The following is a 26,788-nucleotide window of genomic DNA, read 5'->3' on the forward strand; positions in this document are numbered from 1 at the left end:
CCATTTTTGATCCATTCTTTTATGTCAGTTCTACAAAATTGCATGTAACTTTATATTTTTAAAAGATTCTCAAGTATTTAATATTCTGCTAATTTGATTTTGAATTATAAATGTCAGTTCAATTGAGAGTTTTGTGTTTTACTATGTTAAAACGAAAAAGTGTACATTTTTGAGGATTTTTTAATGAATAAATTCAATGTACTGAAAATAAAGAAAAAGAAAGGATAGTGGTTCCAGAGGAGTTCTCTGAGGATCTGCCATTGGCTGTTTATAGAGCTAAAATTCAGATGCCCCCAGAAGATAAATAGGGCCTGAACTCATTTCAGAGAAGAAATGGTTTTAAGCAGAAATATAAATATTGAATAATAAGATGCATACTATGGGCCAGTCTTTTATTTTATATTTTTGAGGATAAGAAAAGTGTAATCTATTTTTACTACCACAAATAATCGTGAAAACACTGTTAGAAAACATTCTGGCTAAAGAGAAAGCAGAAGTTTCGCTTAAGTGTGAGATGCTAACTTATTATTGCATTGAGATCTACCGACCATTTGAGGGAGTCAGAAGTTAAAGTAAACAGCTGCATCTCTAGTTGATCTCTGCATATTTTAACCCAAATATGGTAAAGGGCAGGGCTAAAGAAGGGAGTATCCCTATAATAAACAGAGCTCAGAACTTGTAACAGAAAATTAAAATATACTCCACTCAGGAGAAGTCTGAACTTTGCACTTAGGTTCAAGTCTCATTTAGATTTAAGTTTCTAAACTTTGCTTAAGAAATTAAGTTTTCTTTGATCTCCTCTCTTCTGAATTGCCGAAATCAGATAAACCTACTTGACAAAAATGACTTCTTGTCACGTTGCTGAAGACCCTATAAAAAAGGTGGCTATCTTTGGAGGAACTCACGGGAATGAACTAACAGGAGTATTTCTAGTTAAGCACTGGCTGGAGAACAGCACTGAGATTCAAAGAACAGGGCTGGAGGTAAAACCATTTATCACCAACCCAAGAGCAGTGAAGAAGTGCACCAGATATATTGACTGTGACCTGAATCGAGTTTTTGACCCTGAAAATCTTGGGTAAGACTATATTTTGTGTTGTATGTGTGCACATGCACACGTGTGTTTGTGTGTGTGTGTGTGTGAAAAGTAGTATGTATGAAAGCACATGTGTATACATATGATACTCGTGTTCATACATAGAATCGCTATTGTGAATAAGATCACTTTCACTTTTAGTCATACTATGTGATGAATTAATTACCTAAACTGGACATTCATGTACTCTTTTATAAGCTTTTTTAAACATCAGACACTTCTTAACTGATTTTTTTTTAATATAGTCTATCTAGACTGGGACAACAAATAACAAAGGTTTTTATTTTTAAATCGTATCTTTAAAGAAACAGATTTAATAAATCTTTTGCATTAAATTAATATTTGACCGCTATGCTTAGGTACATATTTTTTAGCTTTCTAGGTGATTCACTACTATGGTTTTTGCAACTATATTTTGGTAGTGCATGAAGTTCTAGTTAAGAAAAGTGTAATGTTTCAGCTAATGTTTGTTTAATGAAAGAGTGAATAAATGACCATCATCAGAAAACATTAGACTGCTCTGTGATCTGAAGAGTACATGTACTACCTTCAGCAGTGGTTCCCTGAGACCTGAATTTTCTGAATTTAAATTATAGCTGATGATACATTACATATAGTGTATACAATCATAACGCTCTATGTCCTTATTATTTTTGCCTTTGTTTACATCATTGTAGCTACTCCTGTAGATATTTAGGCCTCTAAGCTTTTTACCACGTCTTTCATTTACATAAAAATATTATTAAACACCTACTCTTCATGGGGCACTGTGCCAGATCCTGTGGGAATACAAAGTTATGTACAAAATGGTTTCTGCTCTCAATGAGCTAACAGATGACAAGCTAAGATACAAGTCATGCCCAGCAACAACTAATATAACACTGTTTTATATACTCATTTTCTATTAAATCCTGTTTTGAGTTTAAAGAGTTACTTTAATCTCATCACAGATCAAAAGATGGCTACTATATTTATACAAATTTGCCTCACTTTATGGAATACATTCTCTGGGGCAATTATATATTAGTCATAGCTTACATAGGAGAAGACAATGGCACCCCACTCCAGTACTCTTGCCTGGAAAATCCCATGGACAGAGGAACCTCGTAGGCTGCAGTCCATGGGGTCGCTAAGAGTTGGACACAACTGAACAACTTCACTTCCACTTTTCACTTTTATGCACTGGAGAAGGAAATGGCAACCCACTCCAGTATTCTTGCCTGGATAATCCTGGGGACAGGGAGCCTGGTGGGCTACTGTCTATGGGGTCGCACAGAGTCGGACATGACTGAAGTGACTTAGCAGCAGCAGCAGCATAGCTTACATATCAAACCATATTTTTGCCAACATAAATTTTAAATTCAAACATGCTTATATTCATGACTGAGGTTATGTCAACACGATTAAGGTTTATCTATTCACCTAAAATATGTATTAACTAACTCTTACATTACCACTAAAGATTTGTTGAAGAATAACTTTTAGTTGGCATGTTAATTTGCCAAATAACTCTGAAATGAACTAGATTGAGTTTTCTTATTATGACCACTCAGTGGCTTGCATTTCAATAAGAGTAGTCTTTTAAATTAAACTCACTTTCTACTTCTTATATCTAACATTTATCAGAGGATGGACAGTGTTTTTTCAGGGTGTTTATGGAAACTTATGAGATAGATTAGTCAATTGCCTTCTCCCATCCTCCTTCTCCTAAACTTTGCTGCTTTCCCTGTATTCCTCGCCTCAGTGATGTCATCATTACCCACTAATCACTGGTGGAAATCATCTTAGAACCTTCCACATTCTTTATTCCCTACATCTAGTGGGTTACTAAATCTTTCAATTGTTCAAATACTGAATAGATGTTTATTATCTTTCAGGACATCATTTCTTGACTCTGAGCACCTGAGTAGCTGGTGGTGTCATTTACCTACATGGGGGAGAAGGAGAAGCAAGTCAGTTGCGGCAAGGAAGGAGGAACTTAAGGAGTTGTGGCATTAATTAACTTTTAAAGTGCATTTGTAGCCTTTGGGCTTCCCAGGTGGCACTAGTGGTAAACAAAGTGTTAGTCACTCAGTCGTGTCCGACTCTTTGGGACCCCATGGACTGCAGCCCACCAGGCTCCTCTGTCCATGGAATTCTCCAGGCAAGAATACTAGAGAGGGTAGCCATTTCCTCCTCCAGGGGATCTTGCCGATTCAGGGATTGAACCCAGGTCTCCTGCATTGCAGGTAGACTCTTCTGACTGAACCGCCAGGGGATCAGTGGTAAAGAACTCACCTACAAATATAGGAGACATAAGGGATGCAGGTTTGATCCCTGGGTCAGAAAGATCCCCTGGAGGAGGGCATGGCAACCCACTCCAGTATTCTTGCTTGAAGAATCCTATGGACAGAGGCGCCTGGAGGGCTAGAGTCCATAGGGTCACAAAGAACATGTCTGAAGTGACTTAGCCTGCACACACATACATACACATGTAGCCTTTAGGAACTATCTGGTTGCTTATAATAGAAATCTGAAAACAATGACTTAAACAAATAAGGGTTTCTTTCCACAAATAACAAGTCCAGAGGTAGGCAGTCCAGGCAGGTACAGTGGCTCAGTGATATCATAAAGGCCACAGACTTCTGTCTTCCCATTGTGCTGTGTTTAGTCGCTCAGTGTTTGACTCTTTACGATCCCACAGACTATAGCCCTCCAGGCTCCTCTTTCCATGTGGCTTCTCCAGGCAAGAATACTGGAGTGGGTTGCCATGCCCTCCACCAGAGAATCTTCCCAATCCAGAGATCAAACCCAGGTCTCCCACATTGCAGGGAGATTCTTTACCAGCTGAGCTACCAGGGAAGCCCCAGTCTTCCCACTGCACTAGCCTTAGTATGCAGCTTTTCTTCATAGTTGAAAAACTGCTGCTCCAATTTCTTGATTGCTCCAGGCAAGAATTACTCAGGTGCAAACTGTAGGTCTTTTGAAGATGCTAACAAAAATAGTCAGAGAATAGCAATAAATGGAATTATAGGGAAATGTTGAATGCTTTCATGAGAAAAATAAATTTAAATTATCATGTACATTAAGAAAAAAAATGTATCCTAACCATTGAGGTTGGAGGTGGGGGGCAACAGGTAGAGACTCATTTGAGAATTCAGTAAAAAATATCAACCCTCATCCTAGAAAAATGCATATATGCATATACCTGCAATGTTTTGCTTTCACAGGGTACCCAGACTCTTCTCTGTAAACCTTGACCCTGGACCACTAGTGGGTCCTGGAATCACTTAAGAATCCCTAATGAAATGATGTGAGCTCCTAAGTTTGACTATTCTTGTGCACTAGAAATAGCTAGAGTGTAAAAAAATAATAGGTGCATTCGATGCTCTAGCTTCATTATAGCCCAGTGCACTTAACTACTAAGGGACTCTCGATTAAATTAATGGATGAATTTCATTCAGAGTTGAAGTCAAATGATAAATTGTTTGAAATGTCTTTCCTGTGACCAGCCACATAAATGAACTATTATTTGCAAGCGTGTCAATGCAACATGACTTGGAATCAAACAGAAGGGAAAATGCAATTTTTCATTTATAAAAATTTCAAATAAAGTTCCCCTTCCCTCCGAGGTTGTTCGTATTAAAGGTTTGGTGCCAGGTTTCTCATATACTGTGTTCTCATTGTATATTGATGTTATCTTAGCTACAGGTATTGTTAATCTTTTTCTTTCTGCTAATAACAGCAAAAAAAAGTCAGAGGATTTGCCATATGAAGTGAGAAAGGCTCAAGAAATCAATCATTTATTTGGTCCAAAAGACAGTGAAGATTCCTATGACATTATTTTTGACCTTCACAACACTACTTCTAACATGGGGTGCACTCTTATTCTTGAAGATTCCAGGAATGACTTTTTAATTCAGATGTTTCATTATATTAAGGTAATGTCAATGTTATTAATTTACAAGTTAGCCTAGGACCTGTAATTTTAAGTTGATTATAGATGTTGAAACAACCAGAAACGGGTGAGGAGGGAGGGTCCAAGAGAAATGGGGGGCTGAAGGGAGCACCAGAATAGAAGTAGCAGCGACAGGCAGAAGAAAAGGAGAAGAAATGAGCAAAATAATAAATATAATGAAAACATAATAGAACATGTGAATCACTGTGTCTATAAAATTTTAGATCTTTTATTAGGACTATGACAGTAATCATAGGTTTTTCAGTAAAATTAATACCAAAATTTTGAAGTGGTTGAAGTGGCTCAATTACAGTATTAAGAAGTTTAAAAGATAGTCATTTAATGTTGACTAAAGACCAATGATAAAAAGATTGACTGTCTTTAGCCCTGTCTTTGTCTCCATTTGATTCATATACCCCAATATACATCTGATCTTTCAGTACTTCATAGAGCTAATCACCTTAAGGCTCAGAAATCTACAAGATGAAAAAATCAGCAGTCCAGTGCCTATAACAAGAAAAACTGCTAGAAAATAACTGTCAAGCAAAACACAAATAATAAACTGTATGATTATCTCTATGTAACGAATAGCCTTCCTTCCAGAGCGCTAGTGTGAGCTAGTATGATTTAATGAAAAATATGTGACCCATATAGCCAGTACCTGGGTTCGAATCCTGATTTTCTCACTTGCTAACCTTGAACAAGATAATCAACTTCCTTGCTTTCCTTGTTTTATAAAATTGGCATAATAACAACCGCTGCCGCAAGTGAAAGTGAAGTCGCTCAGTCGTGTCCGACTCTTTGCGACCCCATGGACTGTAGCCTATCAGGCTCCTCCATCCACGGGATTTTCCAGGCAAGAGTGCTGGAGTGGATTGCCATTTCCTTCTCCAGGGGATCTTCCGGACCCAGGAATCGAACCCCGGTCTCCCGCATTGCGGGCAGACGCTTTGCCGTCTGAGCCACCAGGGAAGCCCATAATAAGCCTTACATAAGAAAAAAAATTCTTAATGCGTTTAGCTGAGTGCCTGTAGCAGATAGTAAGGATTAACTATTATTTTTGTTTCCTTGAATTAGTGACATTGACTAGATAGTAGTTCTGGTAAGAGATCATAATGCAGTATCTTTGTTGCTCATTGAAGGGAGAGCTGAATCCTTTGTATGCTGCCATTGCCATCAAAACCAAGCGGCCTGTCTTGACTTATTCAGATAAGTTGGGGAGTTACTTGCCATCTTGAGAGACCTGGCCCACACGGGTAGAAACAGAATTCCTTAAGAGACCCATAGTAAGCTAAATACTCAGTGTAACAAGTGATGAAAACAGAAATAACGAAAGCCTTTCAGAAGAATTGATTCATATACTTTGTTCGTGGTTCTGGAGAATTGTTTAACATACATTTTATCCAGAAAGTTACATATAATCTAATTTTATATGTAGTTGGAGTTTAGAATGTGTTTCAAAAAGTTGTCTTACTAATCTTAGTTGATGAAGTTAAACATAAAAGCAAAGAGAACAAGGCATATGGTCTTTACATAATAAGAACATGTTTTGAATTCTTTTCAGACGTCTTTGGCTCCATTAGCCTGCTATGTTTACCTTATTGAGCATCCTTCTCTCAAATATGCAACCACTCGTTCTATAGCCAAGTATCCTGTTGGTAAGTCACATTCCCCACTGTCACAGCTAAACAAAATATGTCTGAGATGAAACTCTGAGAAAACTAATTTAAAGACTATTTGCAGCTACTTTGCTTATCATTATGGCTTATTATTGTCAAGTAATAAGCAAACTATCCCCAGGCTGTCTCTAACTATATCAGATTTCCTCACTTTCATTGACCAACTTTCTACATTCCAGAAAGAAGCACTGAGCTAAGGGAATTTGAGTCTTTTATAATGAGTAGTAAGCAACCTGCTTTTTGCTCAAACAAGACACCACCCCTATCTTCCAAGGGTATCCGCTGTACAAAATTCTTAAAACAATAATCTAGAGCCAAGGCAGTCAGTATCTCGCTGGCAATACATGCAGAAATACAGAAGACCCATGGAAAATTCTCTCCCAGCATCCCTCTTAGCACCTGCTTTGCAGTAGTATCTGATAACCTGTGTTTATTATCTATTCACCTGTTTGCCCTGTCAGTTACTGAGCTGTGAATTTGTCTTTACCTTCTGGTAACTTCCAGCACACAGGCTTGCACTCTCATACACCCTCTCCGACAGTGTCTTTTTTTCTACATTCCATTCTCATTTCTGAGTGACGTATTAGCATCATTGTTTGCAGACCATACTGTAATCCTTAAAATTGCTATTGTCTTGCAGTCCATGGGGTCACAAAGAGTTGGACATGAGTTAGCAACTGAACAACAGCAACACAACTTAGAAGTAGATTTAAAGTTATCTTGGTTATTTGGTTTTTGATAATTTTGGTACATAATCAAAGGATCAGTTGAGGCAAGCTAAATGACCAAGTGTAGGTAATTATTTCAAACAAACCAAGTCTTAAAAATAAAGGATAAAGACGAATGACACCAAATAAAGCATAAGATTTCTCCAGGCTTTGGTTTATTACATTTATGGGCAATGTTGCTCTTAGCTAGAACAAATATCTATTGATATATTTGGCTCTTAAAAATGGATCCAGGGACTTCCCTGGTAGTTCAGTGGTTGAGACTCTGCCCCTCTACTGCAGGGTGCCTGAGTTTGATACCTGGCTGGGGAATTAAGATCCTTCATGTAGTGTAGCAAAAAAAAAAAAAAAAATCCCATTCCTCTGAAAACAGAGCCAAATCTTTCAAACGCTTCAGTGTGGGGGAATATTAAGATCATTATAAATAATTAGAAATATTATCCCTACTTTACTATATTATTTGGAATATTTTTATATCATCCAGTCATGGGCAGAGGGGACACTTAAGATCAGAGAGACACTCTCTCCAGCTCAGTATTTTGTAATAATTCTATGACATTAGATGGGCATCCCTGGTGGCTCAGTGGTAAAGAATCCACCTGCCAATGTAGGAGTCACAAGTTCAGTCCCTGGGTGAGGAAGATCCTGTGGAGAAGGAAATGACAGTCCACTCCAGTATTCTTGCCTGAGAAATCCCCTGGAAGGCCATAGTTTTCTGGGGTCTCAAGAGAGTTGGACATGACTTAGCGACTAAGCAACAACAACATGACCTTAGGTGGCACAAGATGTGCACTGTAATTTCAAGCATCATGTGCAACATGGCAGTATCTGATGGAAGAAAGGAGACTCCCAGGAACTCCCCTGTGGACCTTCTGTTGTGGCCAGTTATTCAGAACCGAGTCATACATGCATTCTTCAATTAACTACTAAGGCTGATGGAGTACTGTGATTGAGCAAAACTGTTCTGTGTTTACCCCTGAGTTGGAAACCCAGCCAAAATCAGGACTCTGTCAGCAAGGAGTAGATGCAATGAATTTTGGGTAGGGAAGCAATAATACCTTGTACAGAATGCAGACAGACATATCCACAAACACATTTTCACATATTTACAAATCATGTATGCATTGATGCATACCTTAGCCACAGTTATACCATATTCTTAAATATATGCCCAAACATATATCCAGAAAAGCTAAACACAAAATGAAGATAAAAGAGAATACAGTAAGATTTTGTGAATGAGGAAATAACAGAAGTGGGTGAAAACAGGATAGGTGGAAAGGAATGTATATGAATTGATGGAAAGGATTGGATGATGTTGTATTGGTAAATAGTTTTATAAATGAATAAGGTGATGATTGTAATGATAACAGTGTGGGAGACTTGGACAGGAGGGAAAGGACTAGATAAGTGGTTTAGAGAAAAATATTTTGTAGGGTTATGGAAGAATGCTTGACAGCCACAGGAAGTAGACCTGATGGTATGGGAATTAATTTTATTGCAATGAGAAGAAATGAATACAGGTTTTTTCCACAGAAAACTAAAACCATTGACTATCATGGCAGGTTGGATTGTTATGTTAAAGGCAAGACTATGGCTCCAGGGTCACATAGATTGTCGTTTGACTTAAATCCATGGCTTGTTTAGGTTAGCTTTCTATTACTAAATAGATGTGTTTTCTCCTACAAGCTGTGTCTATGACAGTGTCTCTTTGTGGTCACTTACTATTTTGTCAATATAAAGTTGTCTGCTTCTTTTACTGTATTATGATTTTTAAATATTTTGACAACATTGAAGGAAATTTAGAGAAAAAAGACCCACGAGACCTTACTACTATAACACAACTCTTTGATTTTCTTATGTTCTCTCCCAGTCTTTATTTACTATGCATATAACTTGTAAATGTTCTGCTTTATTTATTGCCCAATATTATGTCTCACATATTTTCCATTATGCTACATGGTCTGCCTTTTTAGTCATTTTTAATGATGCAATTCTAGATCTTAAAGTTTGAAATGCTCAATCTTCTATTCTAACACATGAAATGTGACTATCTCCCCTTCTGTACCTAGGTATAGAAGTTGGTCCCCAGCCTCAGGGGGTTCTGAGAGCTGATATTCTAGATCAAATGAGAAAAATGATTAAACATGCTCTTGATTTTATACACAATTTCAATGAAGGTAAGTAGTAGGCAGAAATTGTTTCTTTCATTGTTAGCTTGTGTGTGTGCAAATAAATCAGGAAAGGAAGATGAGATGGAGTACACATCATGACTTATACTACTAAACACTGAAATAACAATGGGCCCTAGGTCAAATTTGCCACATTTGTGATATTAGGTTGTTTTTTTAAAAAAAATTTAATCATCTCAGCCATTCTTCAATGACCAGTGTAGACACATTCAAGAAAAGCAGCTACCAAATAGTTTCACAAATGAAATCCTCATTTTCCTATTAATGCCCATTTTAAAAAGCAAAGAAATACCAAGAAATACAGATGTCCAATAAACAGATGAAAAGATGTCCAATGTCACTAGTAGTCAGAAATGCAAATTAAAATACAAAACCATTTTCTCCCATTAGATTGGGAAAATAATCTCTTTTCTGCCTTGAATAAACGCTTAGGGAGACCTGTGAATAAATTCTGAATACATACTTCAGGAGAAACATCTTATTGTAGAGGTTAGCTAAGGAGATGACTGAGAATGTTGAAGAGTTTGAAAACCATAATAAAAATAATCCCAAGGATGCACATAGAAGTTCAGTTTACAGAATACGTTCACATGTATCCTCGTGTATGTGACAATATTTGAGTGCTGGTTGATAAAATTAAAGGCGCTTAGACTGGCAAAAAGGAGTCTTAAAGCCAATTTTATTTTAGAGTTTCAGAAGTGTCATATTGGAAAGGAATTAGACAAGTTTTCTGTGACTCGGAGGGCAGAATAGAGTCTGTGGGATAATGTTATCTAAGGACAGAAATTTCTGACTAACAAAGCTGACCGACAGTGGAACAGACCACACTTCATGAGGCTGTTCAAGCAGGACCAAGATGAGCACTTAGCCAGAAAGATACAGAGAATATTCAAGCATCAGTGGAAGTTAAGCGTTTGAGAGTCATTCCAGCTCTGAGATTCTAAGTAGCAAAAACATGTGCCTTTGTGTTCTACCACTTTCTTCTTTCCTCCCAGTGGACCTTCTGGTTTAAAGAAATGACATCTGATGTTTCCATCTTCATCTTGGAAGATTTGGTAAATTATAAAAATGGCCACAAATTCTTCCTTTCCCTGCTTCCATGTCCTAGCTAGAGATAGAGTCTGTTTTCCTACCACCTGGATCTGGCTTGGCCATGTGGCATGTTTTATACCACAGAAGAGATTTGAAAAGAACTTGCGTGTTGGGGCTTGCTGTCCCACTGCTCTTAGGAACCTGCACTGTCATCTTGTGAATCAGCTCACCTAGCCTGCTGGACGATACAAGCCCATGAGGCTGAAGACTGAGGCCTCCCAGCCAATAGTTCTGCAGCTCCAGCTGCTGCTGCTGCTAAGTCGCTTCAGTCGTGTCCGACTCTGTGCGACTCCATAGACGGCAGCCCACCAGGCTCCCCCATCCCTGGGATCCTCCAGGCAAGAGTACTGGAGTGGGCTGCCATTGCCTTCTCCACAGCTCCAGCTGAGGGCCCATCAAATGCCCAGATATGACAGCAAAGTCATCTTAGATCATCCACCTCCTGCTGATCTGCCAGCTCACCGCAAATGCATAAGCAAGTCAGTTAGAAATCAGCCGGTCCAGCCTAGACCAGAGGGACTGCCCACCAAGCCACAGAATCATGAGCTAAACTAGAGGGTTGTTTTATGCCGCAAAGTTCTGGCATAACATATTATGCAGTGGAAGCAAACTGGTACAGAAGTGATGGCAGGATATCTGAATTCCACCCTGGCTGTGCTTTCTGCACTAAGGGGAAAGGAAGATTTTCCTTTGGATTGCAACCATAGCACACTGTAGGCTCTGTGCTGGATGAAAGTTCATCCTGTTTATTCAGAGGTAGCCTGGTATAAACGTAAACTACCCCTTTTCCAAGTTTCTGGGCACTGGGTTGTTTAATGTTGCTGCAGCATTGTAAGTTTCACTCCACTATGGGCAGACTGGCTATATCCCAATATCTCACTGTTCAAGAGCTGCCCAGATGTTTAACATACTTAGTTAAGAGGAGGAGCACAATGGCGAAGTCATCTAAGTTGAAGTGTGGTAGTTTTAAACTGTTTTTTTTTTTTTTAAACAAACTGTAGAGCTGTTCATTGTCAGCAAAGCCAAGAGCCACTGCACCAGTGAAAGTTCAAGAACCTTCTATACTAAACACGATCTGCAATGTTCTGTTATTTTTTTTGTATGTTTAGAATGTTGAAATGTTTTTGAAGTTAAATAAACAGTATTACATTTTTAAAATTGTGCTCTATGAAAAAAGTTACACAATCACAGGATGTCAGAGCTGGAAGGGGCCCTCCAAGATGAACTGATGTGAAACCTTCCTCTGACAGGTAAAGAAAGTGAGCATCGGGAAGTTAAGCACGTTGCTTAAGTTGACACAGCTGGGAGATTAGAGCACAGGTGTCCTGACTCTCATTCCAAGCCTCTCTCTCCCCTGCTCTGACTTTTAAGGTCTGCTTTCCACCTCTGTCCAACCGCTGTGTACTTGTGGACCCAGTGCTGGTAGGAATCATTCAAGAACATCCTTTGGTTTAGTGTTGTTGTGAACATTCTTTACTAAAATTTTACGGAGCAATATAAGACCCCGAATAGCTAAAGCTATTCTCAAAGAATCTTGAGAAAGAGGAGCAAAGCTGGAGGCGTCACACTTCCTGACTTCAAAGTGAAAGTGAAAGTCACTCAGTCATGTCTGTCTCTTTGTGACCCCCTTGAACTATATAATCCATGGAATTATCTAGGCCAGAATACTGAAGTGGGTAACTGTTCCCTTCTCCAGCGGATCTTCCCAACCCAGGGATTGAACCCAAGTCTCCCACATTGCAGGTGGATTCTTTACCAGCTGAGCCACCAGGGACACCCCCAACTTCATATTACAAAGCTGTTGTAATTAAGCCATATAATGTTGACATAAAAACACACACCGATCAATGGAATGGAGTGGAGAGCCCAGAAATAAACTCATGTATATATGGTCAATTAATATACAACAAAGAAGCAAAGAATCTATGGTGGAGAAGGGGCAGTCTCTTCAATAAGGGGTATTGGGGAAATTGGACAGCTAGGTACAAACGAATGAAATGACCACTATTTTAAAGACCATACACAAAAAATAACTCAAAATGGATTAAAGACTTGAACATAAGAACTGAAACTATAAAATGTATAGAAGAAAACATAGGCAGTGAGCTTCCTGAAATAGGTATAGGTCTTGGCAATTTTTTGAATCTGACACCAAAATTAGAAGCAACAAAGGCAAAAATAAATGAGACTACGTTAGACTAAAAGCTTCTGCACAGCAAAGAAAACCATCAACAGAGTGAAAATACAATCTACTGAACAGGAGAAAATATTTGCAAATTATATATCTGATGTCACTAATATTCAAAATATTTATGAACTCATACAACTCAATAGTAAAAAAAAATACTGATTTAAAAATGAGCAGAAGATCTGAATAGACATTTTTCCAGAGAAGACATACAGATGGCCAACAGACATGAAAAAATGTTCTGCATCATTAGTCACCAGGGAAATTAAAATCAAAACCGTAATGAGAGGGGAAGAGGGTAGGATGGAGTGGGAGACCAGGATTGATGTGTGCACACTACCATGCGTAAAACATATAGCTAGTGGGAACCTACGGTATAGCTCAGGGAGCTCAGCTCAGTGCTCCCCGGTGACCTAAGTGGGCAAGATGGGCCAGTGGGGTGGGAGAGAGAGCTAGGAGACCAGGGCTACTTGTATATGTATAGCTGATTCACTTCATTGTGCAGCAGAAACACAACATTGAAAAGCAACTATACCCCAATAAAAAATAAAATAAATTATTAGAAAACCATAATAAGATATCAGCTCACTCCTTTTAGAATGGCTATTATCAAAAAACAAGAAAGTTATATTGAAGATATGGAGAAAAGGGAACCCTTATGCACTACTGGTGGGAATCTAAGTCAGTGCAGCTGCTATGGAAAACAGCATAGAGGTTCCTCAAAAAATTAAAAATAGGATTACCATATGATCCCAGCAATCCTACTTCTGGGTGAAATTGTGTTTTATGTACTTGCACAATAAAATGCTTTAAAAGCAAAAAAGATACTGTGTTCTCCCTATAGCTGTCTGTTTTCAGTTTATGGTTTTTCCTTTTTTGAAATATAAACTTCCCTTTTATCAGGAATGGGTTTTTTTTAGTTGCTATTTATATTTATTTATTTATTTTGTCACAGGAAAAGAATTTCCTCCCTGTGCTATTGAAGTCTATAAAATAATGGAGAAAGTTGATTATCCCAGGAATGAAAGTGGAGAAATTGCTGCTATTATCCACCCTAAACTTCAGGTAATGGTTACTATTTCTTTTAAATATTCAAAATAATGATGCCCTACCTTTGAGTGGAGGGATTCCCAGGTGGCTCAGTGGCAGAGAATCTACCTGCCAATGCAGGAGACAGAGGAGACATGGGTTCAGTCTCTGGGTTGGGAAGATCCCCTGGAAGAGGAAATGGCAACCCACTCTAGTATTCTTGCCATGGAAATCTCATGGACAGAGAAGCCTGGCAGGCTACAGTCCATGGGTTTGCAAAGAGTCGGACACAACTGAGCATGCTCACAGTTTTGAGTAGAACTTTACAGTCCTACTCAGTGACTCAGACGGTAAAGAATCTGCTTGCAACGCAGGAGACCCTGGTTCAGTCCCTGGGTTGGGAAGATGCCCTGGAGAAGGATACGGCTACCACCTCCAGTATTCTTGCCTGTAGAATCCCATGGACAGCAGAGCCTGGCTGGCTACAGTCCATGGGGTTGCAAAGAGTCGGACATGACTGAGCGACTAACACTTAACAGTCCATTTAGCATTTTACATATGTGAGTTTCCTCAATAGATGTTCTCAAAAACACTTTAGTCTAGATAAGGTATTCAGATCATCGCTGAGTATTTTGGGAGTAAATCCTGTGCTGGCTCTGGAGGTACATCAATGAATATGGTTTATATTCATGTGGAACTTATAGTCTAGATATACTAAAGTCTAAACTGTGGTCTTGAAATGAAGATAACCAGATGCTATAACAGAATAATGAGATGTGGATGGGGGTCAGAGAACATGAAATTCCTGCTTTAAGTGCAATGGGTAAGAATTATCATATATATTTTAATGTAAGAAAATGGAGGCTCAGAAATTAGATCCTTCCCACCGTCCTGTAGTTACTGATGGCAGATCCAGAACGAAGGTTCTTTCCAGTTGAGCTACCACCTCCCTGTCATCACTACTGTAAAAGTGAGAGCAAACCAATCAGAACCTCCTCCTTTGGAATGTTTTCTGCTTTTTTTCCCTGACCCCTCAAGACCCCAGTATCTATCTGCTCTTTGTCTGATTTGATCAATAATGGTGTAATGAAGGGGAAGAAAAGGCTCGTAGGAAAGAATTGGAAGTTTAAATCTGGAAGAGGCAGAGGTAAAAGCAGAGAGGAGTTAAGATTCTAAAAAGCTAAAACATCCATCTCCCCACACACTAGCAGACCTCAGAAATGGAAGAGAACCAATGGATTGTCTAGCCTGGTGCAGTCAACCCTGGAGGCGCATTGCCTACAGCGCCTTTTAGAAAATAACAACGCCGGGTCCGCTCTCTGGGATAATCTGATCTTATTGGCCCGTGTAATTAGAGTGGGAAACCACTGGTCCAGTTCAGACTGCTATTTAATGACCCTAATGATAATCATTCAGACTTACAACTTAATAAAGCTGCTGCTGCTGCTGCTAAGTCACTTCAGTCATATCCGACTCTGTGCGACCCCATAGACTGCAGCCCACCAGGCTCCCCATCCCTGGGATTCTCCAGGAAGAACACTGGAGTAGGTTGCCATTTCCTTCTCCAATTCATGAAAGTGAAAAGTGAAAGTGAAGTCACTCAGTCATCCGACTCTTAGTGACTCCATGGACTGCAGCCTACCACGCTTCTCCGTCCATGGGATTTTCCAGGCAAGAGTACTGGAGTGGGGTGCCATTGCCTTCTCTGACTTAACAAAGCAGCCTGCCCCAAAATACAGATTAGTGGAGCAGATCCAGCTTTGTGCCTTAGTGGGATCCAGGTGAAAACTTGAAGGAGCCTGAAGGCAGTGTTTTAAAGGACAGAAAGATAAAGATTGTGAACCTCTTAAATGATTCAGTTATTATCATAATGTGGGAACACGTATAGGAAATATTCACCTATCTTGTGCTTTTCCCAGACTTTTCCCAGCCCATCCGCACCTTCTCCCACCAATCCCCACCAGAATAGAGCCATCTAGCATGCAGGCACAAGGTCACTCATTTTTTATCCCCAACAGTAGAATGTCAGAAGACTCTTGATGAATATTTCCTAAATTTTGCTGAGCGGAATTTAACTTCAGCTAGCAAGAGATAAAATTTGCACTTGAGAACATGTGCATGTAGTTTTGGTTTTTGATATTATAAACCTCTTCAGCAACATACAAGGTGAACTTGATACCAAAGCAGACTCTGATCATGTGGCAGTTATAAAAATAAAAAGGGGAACTCTTAAAACTGCTGCCAAAACAAACTGGTCAGTCTCAGTTTAGTCACATACCTCTAACTTGTCTCTTTTAAAAGAAGATAATGCTGTCCTTTTGGTTGTCTAGAGCCTGACATAAGAATTTTTAATTTATTTTTTTATTGAAGTGTAGTTGATTTTTTGATGGGACTTCCCTGTAGCTCATACTGTAAAGAATCTGCCTGCAATGCAGGAGACCTGGTTTGATCCCTGGGTCGGGAAGACCCTCTGGAGAAGGGGATGGCAACCCACTCCAGCATTCTTGCCTGGAAAATCCCATGGACAGAGGAGCCTGGTGGGCTACAGTCCATGGGAGTTGCAAAGAGTCAGACACGACTAAGCAACTAATGCTACTACTACGTATAGTTGATTTACAATGTTGTGTTAGTTTCTGGTGTACAGCAAAGTGATTCAGTTACATAGATGAATACATAGAGATAGATATATGCATATACGTCCTTTCTCATATTCTTTTCCAGTATACAATTTGTAAAGTAGGAGAAAAACCAAATATAATTTATGTATGTTGTTTCCTGAAAGGATCAAGATTGGAAACCCTTGCACCCTGAGGATCCTGTGTTTTTAACTCTTGATGGAAAGACTATTTCATTGGGTGGAGACCAAACCGTGTACCCAGTGTTTGTTAATGAGGCCGCGTATTATGAGAAGAAAGAAGCTTTTGCAAAGACAACTAAACTAACACTCAATGCAAAAGGTATTCGCTCCTCTCTACATTAGAAATCACTTGTAGCTCACTTGTTAGAGAGTACCTTGAAAAATTTTACTAGTTTATAAAGTCCTGAAGGGCAGGATTGTGCCTTACTCATCATCATTTCCACAGCTCCTAGCCTGGTGCCTTTCACACAGTGGACATTCAGGTAAATTTCTTGAATGAATGTATTAATGAATGTCTTTCAAAGAGATCATACTTTATGTATGTAGCCTATTCAAAGAAGTGCATTTCTTATTTCTCTATAGCTTTGTATACCTTATACTTTGATAGTTTAACGTTCTTAGTAAACAGCCTTAGAATTCAAATTTTAACATTGAAACAGTCCATGGGATTGCAGGGCTGGACACAACTGAGCGACTCAGTACAGCGCAGCACAGATACTATATACAAAAAACTATTAACTTGGGCATAGAGTTAAAGGTTGTATGCTTTTAAGTAATATGGAAATACTGCTAGAAACTAATAGCACAGGCTCACTATTTTAAATTTTTTCACATTTGAACTAATGCTAAAGTATTAAAGTCAATCAGCAGCAGTTGTGATATCTATAGATTTTAAAATGCTCTTATGACGATGAAATGTGAATGAGAAATGAGGGCTGATTGTAAAGGCGACATTATGAATAAATCAAGAAACTCTGAATGGTCCTTTGTCCACTGAGAGTCACCCACACAAAGCATCACAAAGCTTCATGCTCGGGTACGCCCACTCGTCCTGCGCTGACCCCAGGAAGCCAGGAGCCTCCTTCAGACCACTCACACGCCTGCCCGCCCCCCACCCCAGAAGCTCATGTTCTTTCCCATCTTGGAAGGCATGTCCTTCTCGGCCATTCCTTCGTACTTTGAAAGAACTCATTTGTCCTTCTTCCTAACCAATGTATAAGAAAGTCTCTGGGCTCCAGCGGTGTAGGTGGTAAAGACAGCTGACGGCAGTGGACGCTAGTAGAAATGTGACCCAAACCCGTCTCTAGCTCACAAATGCATTCTTTTAAGACATTCCCTCCTGTCCTAAATGCCCAAATCCCCCACTCTCAAGATCCTCCTCAAAGGTCCTTGGTCCAATTTTCCACCTCCCTCCCTCTCCAATCCTTGCAAGAGCCTCCCCTCCCCCCTCTCTTAGGCCATGGCAGCCAAGTAAAGAACATTTTATCACATGATTTGGACCCCAAGGAACCCATATTTACAGTTTCAAATATATTTACAAAATCATGCTAATATTGTCATTATCTGTAACATGTATATGTCTATATGTATAATTTCATTCTTGCAAAACAAATCCCATTAAGCCAATTTCATTCCATATTCAGTGCTCTATAGCACACAATTAAACTGCTTTGAAACTTTCAGCATTTATTTTTGCACTTTACCAAAATTATTTTCTTTGGAATAGACTCTCTTCCTTCTGAATTCTTTAGTAAAAAAAAATTTTATATCAGTTGGCTTTTGTATATAATAAGCTTTACCAAGCTTCCTTCTCCCACTGTGAATGTTTCTTTGTGTCCAATGCACAAGTTCAATTTTTCTAGGTCAATTTTTCCATATATATACTTTGGGAAAAATACTTTATTTTCCCATCAAATTTTAGTTAGTTACAAAATTTACAATGTGCAGTTTAGGCCACTGTAGTTTCAGTTTTTGTATTGATTCTTTTCTATCAAGACTAATTTTCTCTGACTCAATATTTATAGACTTTAGAGTTTCTAATTAGATGTAATTTTTTTTAATCTATAACATTGCTGTGTGACTTTAGCCACATTCAATTTCATTTTTATTATTTCTGACAGTCTACAGACTTGGTTTTCCCATTTATAAAATAGGGATATTCATAATAATAGTGTCCCTTTCATGAGATTGTTGGGAGGATTAAGTGGGCTAATGCATACAAGTACTTACCACAGTGCCTAGCACAGAATAATAAATTATTCACATTGAAATTTCTAACACAAAAAAACCCTTTATGATCTGTCCCACCCTCCCCACAACCTCTCTAGACTCATCTGCCTTTAGCTCTTCTCAGTTTCAGTCAGCTTTGCGTTGTTTTATTCCTGTGCGTCTTTACGGAGTCTGGCCCTTCCACCTAGAATTTTTTTCCTTCCCTTCTCTTCCTCCATCCCTGACACCCACACCAGACCTCACCTTATTGAATTCCTATTTTTTCTTCAAAATGCAACTCAATTCTCATTTCACCTATAATACCTCTCTTGACTTGGCCCTCTGCCCCTCTCTGCTTCTATCCCATCTCAAGGATATTACCAGTGTCTTTTTCAGTACCTGCAATCTAGTAAGTGCCCTGTGAGTTTAGCTGAATAAATGATTGTGCTCAGACATTCCTTCTCTACTGAAAGGTCTTCATGTTCCACTAACGTCTCTGCCTTCTCTTTGCCTTCTTTCCTTCTTTCCCAGTCACTTCCCGAGTATCTCTTTCACTGTCAGGTGGAAATCTCTCCCTTCCACACTCCAGACTGTGCAGTTCAGTTCAGTTCAGTCGCTCAGTCGTGTCCGACTCTTTGCGACCCCATGAATCGCAGCACACCAGGCCTCCCTGTCCATCACCAACTCCCAGAGTTCATCCAGACTCGTGTCGATTGAGTCAGTGATGCCATCCAGCCATCTCATCCTCTGTCGTCCCCTTCTCCTCCTGCCCCCAATCCCTCCCAGCATCGAAGTCTTTTCCAATGAGTCAACTCTTCGCATGAGGTGGCCAAAGTACTGGAGCTTCAGCTTTAGCATCATTCCTTCCAAAGAAATCCTAGGGTTGATCTCCTTCAGAATGGACTGGTTGGATCTCCTTGCAGTCCAAGGGACTCTCAAGAGTCTTCTCCAACACCACAGTTCAAACGCATCAATTCTTCAGTGCTCAGCTTTCTTCATAGTCCAACTCTCACATCCATACATGACCACAGGAAAAACCATATCCTTGACTAGATGGACCTTAGTCAGGAAAGTAGTGTCTCTGCTTTTGAATATACTATCTAGGTTGCTCATAACTTTTCTTCCAAGGAGTAAGCGTCTTTTAATTTCATGGCAACAATCACCATCTGCAGTGATTTTGGAGCCAAAAAATAAAGTCTGACACTGTTTCCACTGTTTCCCCATCTATTTGCCATGAAGGGATGGGACGGGATGCCATGATCTTTGTTTTCTGAATGTTGAGCTTTAAGCCAACTTTTTCACTCTCCTCTTTCACTTTCATCAAGATGCTTTTTAGTTCCTCTTCACTTTCTGCCATAAGGGTGGTGTCATCTGCATATCTGAGGTTATTGATATTTCTCCCAGCAATCTTGATTCCAGCTTGTGCTTCTTCCAGTCCAGCGTTTCTCATGATGTACTCTGCATATAAGTTAAATAAGCAGGGTGACAACATACAGCCTTGACGTACTCCTTTTCCTGTTTGGAACCAGTCTGTTGTTCCATGTCCAGTTCTAACTGTTGACCTGCATACAGATTTCTCAAGAGGCAGATTAGGTGGTCTGGTATTCCCATCTCTTTCAGAATTTTCCACAGTTTATTGTGATCCACACAGTCAAAGGCTTTGCCATAGTCAATAAAGCAGAAATAGATGTTTTTCTGGAACTCTCTTGCTTTTTCCATGATCCAGCGGATGTTGGCAATTTGATCTCTGGTTCCTCTGCCTTTTCTAAAACCAGCTTGAACATCAGGGAGTTCACAGTTCAGGTATTGCTGAAGTCTGGCTTGGAGAATTTTTAGCATTACTTTACTAGCGTGTGAGATGAGTGCAATTGTGCAGTAGTTTGAGCATTCTTTGGCATTGCCTTTCTTTGGGATTGGAATGAAAACTGACCTTTTCCAGTCCTGTGGCCACTGCTGAGTTTTCCAAATTTGCTGGCATATTGAGTGCAGCACTTTCACAGCATCATCTTTCAGGATTTGAAACAACGCAACTGGAATTCCATCACCTCCACTAGCTTTGTTCGTAGTGATGCTTTCTAAGGCCCACTTGACTTCACATTCCAAGATATCTGGCTCTAGGTGAGTGATCACACCATCATGATTATTTGGGTCGTGAAGATCTTTTTAGTACAGTTCTTCTGTGTATTTCTTGCCACCTCTTCTTAATATTTTCTGCTTCTGTTAGGTCCAGACCATTTCTGTCCTTTATCGAGCCCATTTTTGCATGAAATGTTCCCTTGGTATCTCTAATTTTCTTGAAGAGATCTCTAGTCTTTCCCATTCTGTTCTTTTCCTCTATTTCTTTGCATTGATTGCTGAAAAAGGCTTTCTTATCTCTTCTTACTATTTTTTGGAACTCTGCATTCAGATGCTTATATTTTTCCTTTTCTCCCTGGCTTTTCACTTCTCTTCTTTTCACAGCTATTTGTAAGGCTTCCCCAGACAGCCATTTTGCTTTTTTGCATTTCTTTTCCATGGGGATGGTCTTGATCCCTGTCTCCTGTACAATGTACGAACCTCATTCCATAGTTCATCAGGCACTCTATCTATCAGATCTAGGCCCTTAAATCTATTTCTCACTTCCACTGTATAATCATAAGGGATTTGATTTAGGTCATACCTGAATGGTCTAGCGTTTTTCCCTGCTTTCTTCAATTTCAGTCTGAATTTGGTAATAAGGAGTTCATGATCTGAGCCACAGTCAGCTCCTGGTCTTGTTTTTGTTGACTGTACAGAGCTTCTCCATCTTTTGCTGCAGAGAATATAATCAATCTGATTTCGGTGTTGACCATCTAGTGATGTCTATGTGTGTTACTATGTCCCAAATGTTGACAGATTGAAAAATACACCCTTTTAAGTCTGCAACCCTATGAGGGGAAAAGGAAGTGTTCATATCCAATAATACCCTTGTGTGAAACCTTTTGATGGTTCCCCTAACCCTCAATATGAAATCTCAAAGCCTCTCCCACAGCTGGAGGAGTCCTGTGTGCTCTGGCATCTGCCTACCTCTCCAGCCCTGTTCCTAGCAATTTGGCCTCGCAGACTTCTGCATCCTCAAATTCACCCTACTACCTTGGGGTCTTTGCTTCTCTCCATCTATGGTGTGCAGGTTCAGCTGCCCCAGGGCATGTGGGATCTTAGTTCCCTGACCAGGGGTCAAATCTGCATCCCCTGCACCAGAAGGCAGATCCTCAACCACTGGACCACCGGGGAAGTCCCGATACTTATTCTTAAATGTGATCCAAGGACTTCCCTAGTGGTCCAGTGGCTAAGACTCCACACTCCCAATGCAGGGGACCCCAGTTTGATCCCTGATCTAAGAACTGGATCCCACATGCTACATCTAAAAGATCCCTGTGTACCACAACTAAGACCCAGTGCAACCAGACAAATTTGTTTTAGTGTGACTCAGGCTAGGCTAACCCACCCTGGTATAGAAGCCCATTGACACTACTGGACTAGTGCACACCAGCACACCAGAAAACCTGGACCCTTGGCCCAGGAAAAAGCACTGCGACCTCAATCTGTCATTCCGTCTCTCTCTGAGCCTCAAATTCCCCAAGTCTCCATTTTCTCTGTTCTGTTGAATGGCAACAGAATACTCATCAAACTATCGACAGAATTGTGGATTAAGGTAACCAATATGAATGAAAGCACTTTATAAATAGGAAATTGTACAATCTCAAAGGCTGAAAAAGTTGCAAAATATCTTTTGGAAGGTAATTTTTCATAATATCAAAAGTCATAAAACTGTTCATCCTCACTGACCTAGGCATCCCACTTCAGAATACATCCTGTGACAGGGGCACCCACACTTCATCAGTCTACCCAGAATGTTCCCATGGATGGCACACTCCTAGATCATAGACTGAAGCCTGTTTGAACTAGCATGTGGGTTAGGTACAAGTCCCATTTCCTTGCCAGTCAAGAAAACACAGCCCAGCGCAGGGTGTTATTCTGGGAATCGTTTGGATGAAGTAATGGACCAAATGCAGCATATTGCTTATTAATAAATTGTTTGCAAGTTCTGCAACCCTTCAAAACACAGCAGCATCTTGGCATTCAAGCTGAGAACTACCATTCTTTAAAAATAACTCAAAAGAATGAAAAAATGCATATACATATACATTGGGCAATAACGACAGCAATAATATCAGCTCTTTCCTATCCATTCCCTTATTGCCTCCTCATAAAAGTTCTGTGAGGTAAACAGGAGGGGTTTCTACTTCCTGGTCTCCAAGTGGAGCCATGAGTTCATATGCATGCCAAGTGGAGAGCCAGCAAGCATGAGGGATGGACCCCCCTGCTTGAGATCATATGACCTGAACCTGTAACATTTTCAGGCTGTGACTTCTTGCCCATGTCGCTTCAAATCTCTAGGTCGCTTTTTACTCAAAATTCCTCCCAGTTATTGAGTGGTTTAGATGGGGTACTGGATGTGATGTACTTTGAGAGGTACACATTTGCACAAAGGTGGTATGTCTTAGCGTGCTGAGCTGGGACCACTAATTGATTCTTTAAGTCCAAAAAGTGACCTTCCCTTTATCCACTCATGTTAAGCAACACCCTAAGATTTCAGTCATCATAGTGGCCCTCCTAAGACAAAGATAAAACATGATCATAACAAGGCAAAATAAATATTTATTAGAAATCATTAAAGCATTTCTTCAATAACACTAAAATGTTCTTACTCCATTTATGACTTCTCTCTTGCACATAGAGTTTCACACACACACAACACTAAAAACAAGGATGTAAATGGAATTTGCAAAGATTAGGCACATTCAGTGAGAACAAGGTAACAATTCTGTGAGACCAAGATCAATATTAAAAAAAAAAGAAAAAGAAAATCGATGCAGAGATCAAGTATGGCTTACAGGCCCACATGACGGTCCATCTATCTGGCCCCTACCCAGAGCCAAAGGACTTAGTCCAGCAGGCCTTGTGGAAGGAAAAGAAGGTCAGTAACACTGGACTCCAGGGCAGGAGCCCTCTAAGAGCTTAGTGACTTCACAGTACAGCCTTGAACTCCTTCTCCCATTCCCCACCCAGGGAGGAAGGTAAGCACCTTTTTTACTCCAAACAGATATATAACTTAATTTCTAGAATAATGGATTCTTCCTGAGGCAGAATTTAGCTAAAGGAAAATTTCCAGCCACAACTATTATCTGAGCATGTGAGATTCCATTCCTGAAAAATGCTTTCCCCTTAAATTAGTGAAATGTGAATCACTTAAGATATCCTTATACACCTGTGGATTCAGTGTGGTGCAGTGTGTGTGTGTGTGTGTGTGTGTGTGTGTGTGTGTGTGGTTTTGTGCACATCTGTATGTACACACTTGAATTAAAAACCCATCACAGAGATCACAGGGACAATGCAGACTGCCAGCATGAATCATCTGAGCAAAAAACCTAATCCCCTGACACATGCCAACCACAAAGGCAGACTCAAGTTTACCAAAGAACTGTGCCAAAAAAATAAAACTGCATAGGAGGACATCTGTGGTCCAGAATCGGAACACTCCAGCTTCAACAGCTCTGATACAATCTCCCGCATGACTTTGAACAAGTCCACTTTTCTCTTGGAGCTTTGGTTTCCGGGTGTCAAATAAGAGAAATGGTCCTTTTAAACCAATGCTCTTTGACTCATCACCTTCCTTGGAAAACCTGCCTAGGTTGAGACTGTCTAGGATAAAAGCCTTTGGGGGACACCACTGTCAAGAGGAAGATTCAGTATGGAAAATGGTCCTGCCAGCAAATTTGATCCAGATCCATAGACAGGTCTCCATATGCATAAGAAGACAAAGATCCAGTTATTGACTTCTGTCTGTCTAACCTCCCAGCTTTTGTTCAAGTGGGAAGTGAAGAGTTACACAGTTTTATCCATGCATATCCAAACCAAAACAATTCTGAATTCCCAGCTGCACAGAGTAGAGCGTGGAGCCATGTATCCAAGTTGCTGCCCTTCAAACCAAGACATCTATCTGTTCAGGATAAAGGCAAGAAGTTGATTCAAGATACAGGATGCTACTCCCCAGGCTAAAAGGAGCTTCAAGTTCATCTGATGAGGATCTTTAACAATATCCCTCATATATGCTCAACCAGCTTCTGCTTAAATATCCCCAGTATCACAACTTCCCTTCAGGTCCAGTGTTTAAAACTACACGCTTCCAATGCAGGGAGTGTGGGTTCAATCCCTGGTTGGCAGTGAAGGTGGCAAATGCTCTGGGGGTGTGGCCAAAAAAACAAACAAACATAACATCTGAAGAAGTTGCTGGACTACATTGAACCATAATCGTTTTCCCTGAAGCTTCCAACTTTGGGCCTAGTTCTGTTCATCTGTTATACATCTGGTCCTCCTGCCTCCGTGATAATCCCCCTAAATCTTCCCTTCTGCAAGAAACATGCCTAGTCCCTTCCTCCCCTGCTCACACCTGAACCTGGTCTGACCACTACAGCTTGGAGCACTGGGCAGTTCCCGGGGTCATCTGAGAGTACAGGGGCTGCTGCAGATTGCAAGGCTGCATCTTCGACTCATCTGTCCCTGACCCAGCCCATCAGGGACACCAGGGCCAAGATTCTGCCCACCCAGGTAAGCTGGTGCACAGAGCAGCCCAGAGCAGATAAATGGGCCAGGAGTGGACTGCGTGGCCCATGCTCCTTAGTTTGCTTCTAGTCAAATTAACTAACCAACAGCCAAGTTATCTAAAAGCTGAATGATTTTTGTGTGATTTAAAATTAAAGTTCATGGTTAATATCATTACAATTTCACCTTGAAAATCCCACAGGACTGTGATGACCTAAAGGGGTGGGATGTGGGGGTGGGGGGCAGGAAGGAGGTTCAAAAGGGAGGGGATACATGTATATTCATGGCTGATTCACACTGTTGCACAGCAGAAACTAACACAACATTGTAATGCAACTATACTCAAAAAAAAACATTCCCACATGAATCTTTCACCAGATAACTGAGTCAGAGTGGATTTTCTGGTTGTTTAGGTTCCAATAGGACTTCTCTACTAGCTCAGATGATAAAGAATGCCCCTGCAATGCAGGAGACCCAGGTTCATTCTCTGGGTCAGGAAGATCCTCTGGAGAAGGGAATGGCTACCCACTCCAATATTCTTGCCTAGAAAATCCCATGAACAGAGGAGCCTGGAGGGCTACAGTCCATGGGGTCACAGATACGGACATGACTGATGGACTAACACACTTGAGTCACCTGGAACATTTCTACTCTCTCCACTTCATCTCTGTCCCCAAACTGAGTAATTTCAGGGAAGAAAATCAGAGCATGAGAATCTAAAAATAAGCCCCACATCTTGGCTCTTCCTCAGATGCCTTCTCTGCTTCAAAATTCACAGTTAAAAAAAAATATTGAATACCGTAGCATTTCAGATAGTCTGTAAAATTCCTCCAATGAAAAATACTGATGTGTAAGAGTAACCTCTGAGATTCAAGACCATATAAATAGAGCAGCTGCTATTTCTGTTTCAGACGAAGCCACTATCCCAGCTTGGAAGCCTGCACTGTGCCAGGGCTGGTACAAGGAAGCCAGCCAAGATCTTTCACCCAGATCACAGGCCCTGCCTGGCATGTCTCATGTGGTTTTAAGTATGTAAAGAAAAGCTTTTTGTCCTTGTTCTGGCCACCTTGAGGCCAAGTATATAATACTTACGTCCAACCCCCAAATCCTAAAATCTATTTCTCAGCTTTTAAAATCACACACTTCATTTGAAGTAATTTTCATTTAAAACTGAAATGTCCTTTCTCTACTGAAAAGAAAAACCCTGTGTTAATTATGCTTCTGGAATTGTCTCTCAGTTGGAGACAGTCTGAGCCTTGAGTACCAAGGCTACTTATTCCGAGGGTGTTTTCCTGCTCCCTGAAGATTCCAGAAGCTCATTCCTCCTGGCCCCAGGATACCAGGCTCAGCTCAATCCCCTATACATTCTAGGATCAG

General features: G+C 40.2%; 1 protein-coding gene across 2 annotated transcripts; it reads left to right on the forward strand.

Annotated features, from left to right (window-relative positions):
* Positions 1–545: 545 nt before the first annotated feature.
* On the forward strand, positions 546–26,549 carry ASPA (aspartoacylase). 2 transcript variants are annotated; one of them, XM_069603134.1, is made up of 8 exons: positions 602–1,078; positions 4,821–5,016; positions 6,598–6,691; positions 9,513–9,620; positions 13,868–13,977; positions 16,724–16,898; positions 25,284–25,417; positions 26,323–26,549. In XM_069603134.1, the coding sequence occupies exons 1-8, from the start codon at positions 843–845 to the stop codon at positions 26,437–26,439; spliced, it is 1,170 nt and encodes a 389-aa protein (XP_069459235.1). In that variant the 5' UTR covers positions 602–842; the 3' UTR covers positions 26,440–26,549. The 2 variants fall into 2 exon arrangements, with proteins under 2 accessions (XP_069459236.1, XP_069459235.1); XM_069603135.1 differs by lacking the exons at positions 25,284–25,417; positions 26,323–26,549 and having other exon boundaries at positions 546–1,078; positions 16,724–17,558.
* The last annotated feature ends 239 nt before the right edge of the window (positions 26,550–26,788 follow it).

Source organism: Ovis canadensis, chromosome 11, assembly GCF_042477335.2.
Source record: "Ovis canadensis isolate MfBH-ARS-UI-01 breed Bighorn chromosome 11, ARS-UI_OviCan_v2, whole genome shotgun sequence".
NCBI lineage: Eukaryota > Metazoa > Chordata > Mammalia > Artiodactyla > Bovidae > Ovis > Ovis canadensis.

What these genes read in the sequence shown, in the direction of transcription:
- ASPA (XM_069603134.1), top strand. Translation starts at nt 843, where the DNA reads ATGACTTCTTGTCACGTTGCTGAAGACCCTATAAAAAAGGTGGCTATC. An exon ending in TATAGCCAAGTATCCTGTTG is followed by an intron (nt 6,692 to 9,512) that starts GTAAGTCACATT and finishes TTCTGTACCTAG; the next exon opens with GTATAGAAGTTGGTCCCCAG. An exon ending in ACTAACACTCAATGCAAAAG is followed by an intron (nt 16,899 to 25,283) that starts GTATTCGCTCCT and finishes TGACCACTACAG; the next exon opens with CTTGGAGCACTGGGCAGTTC.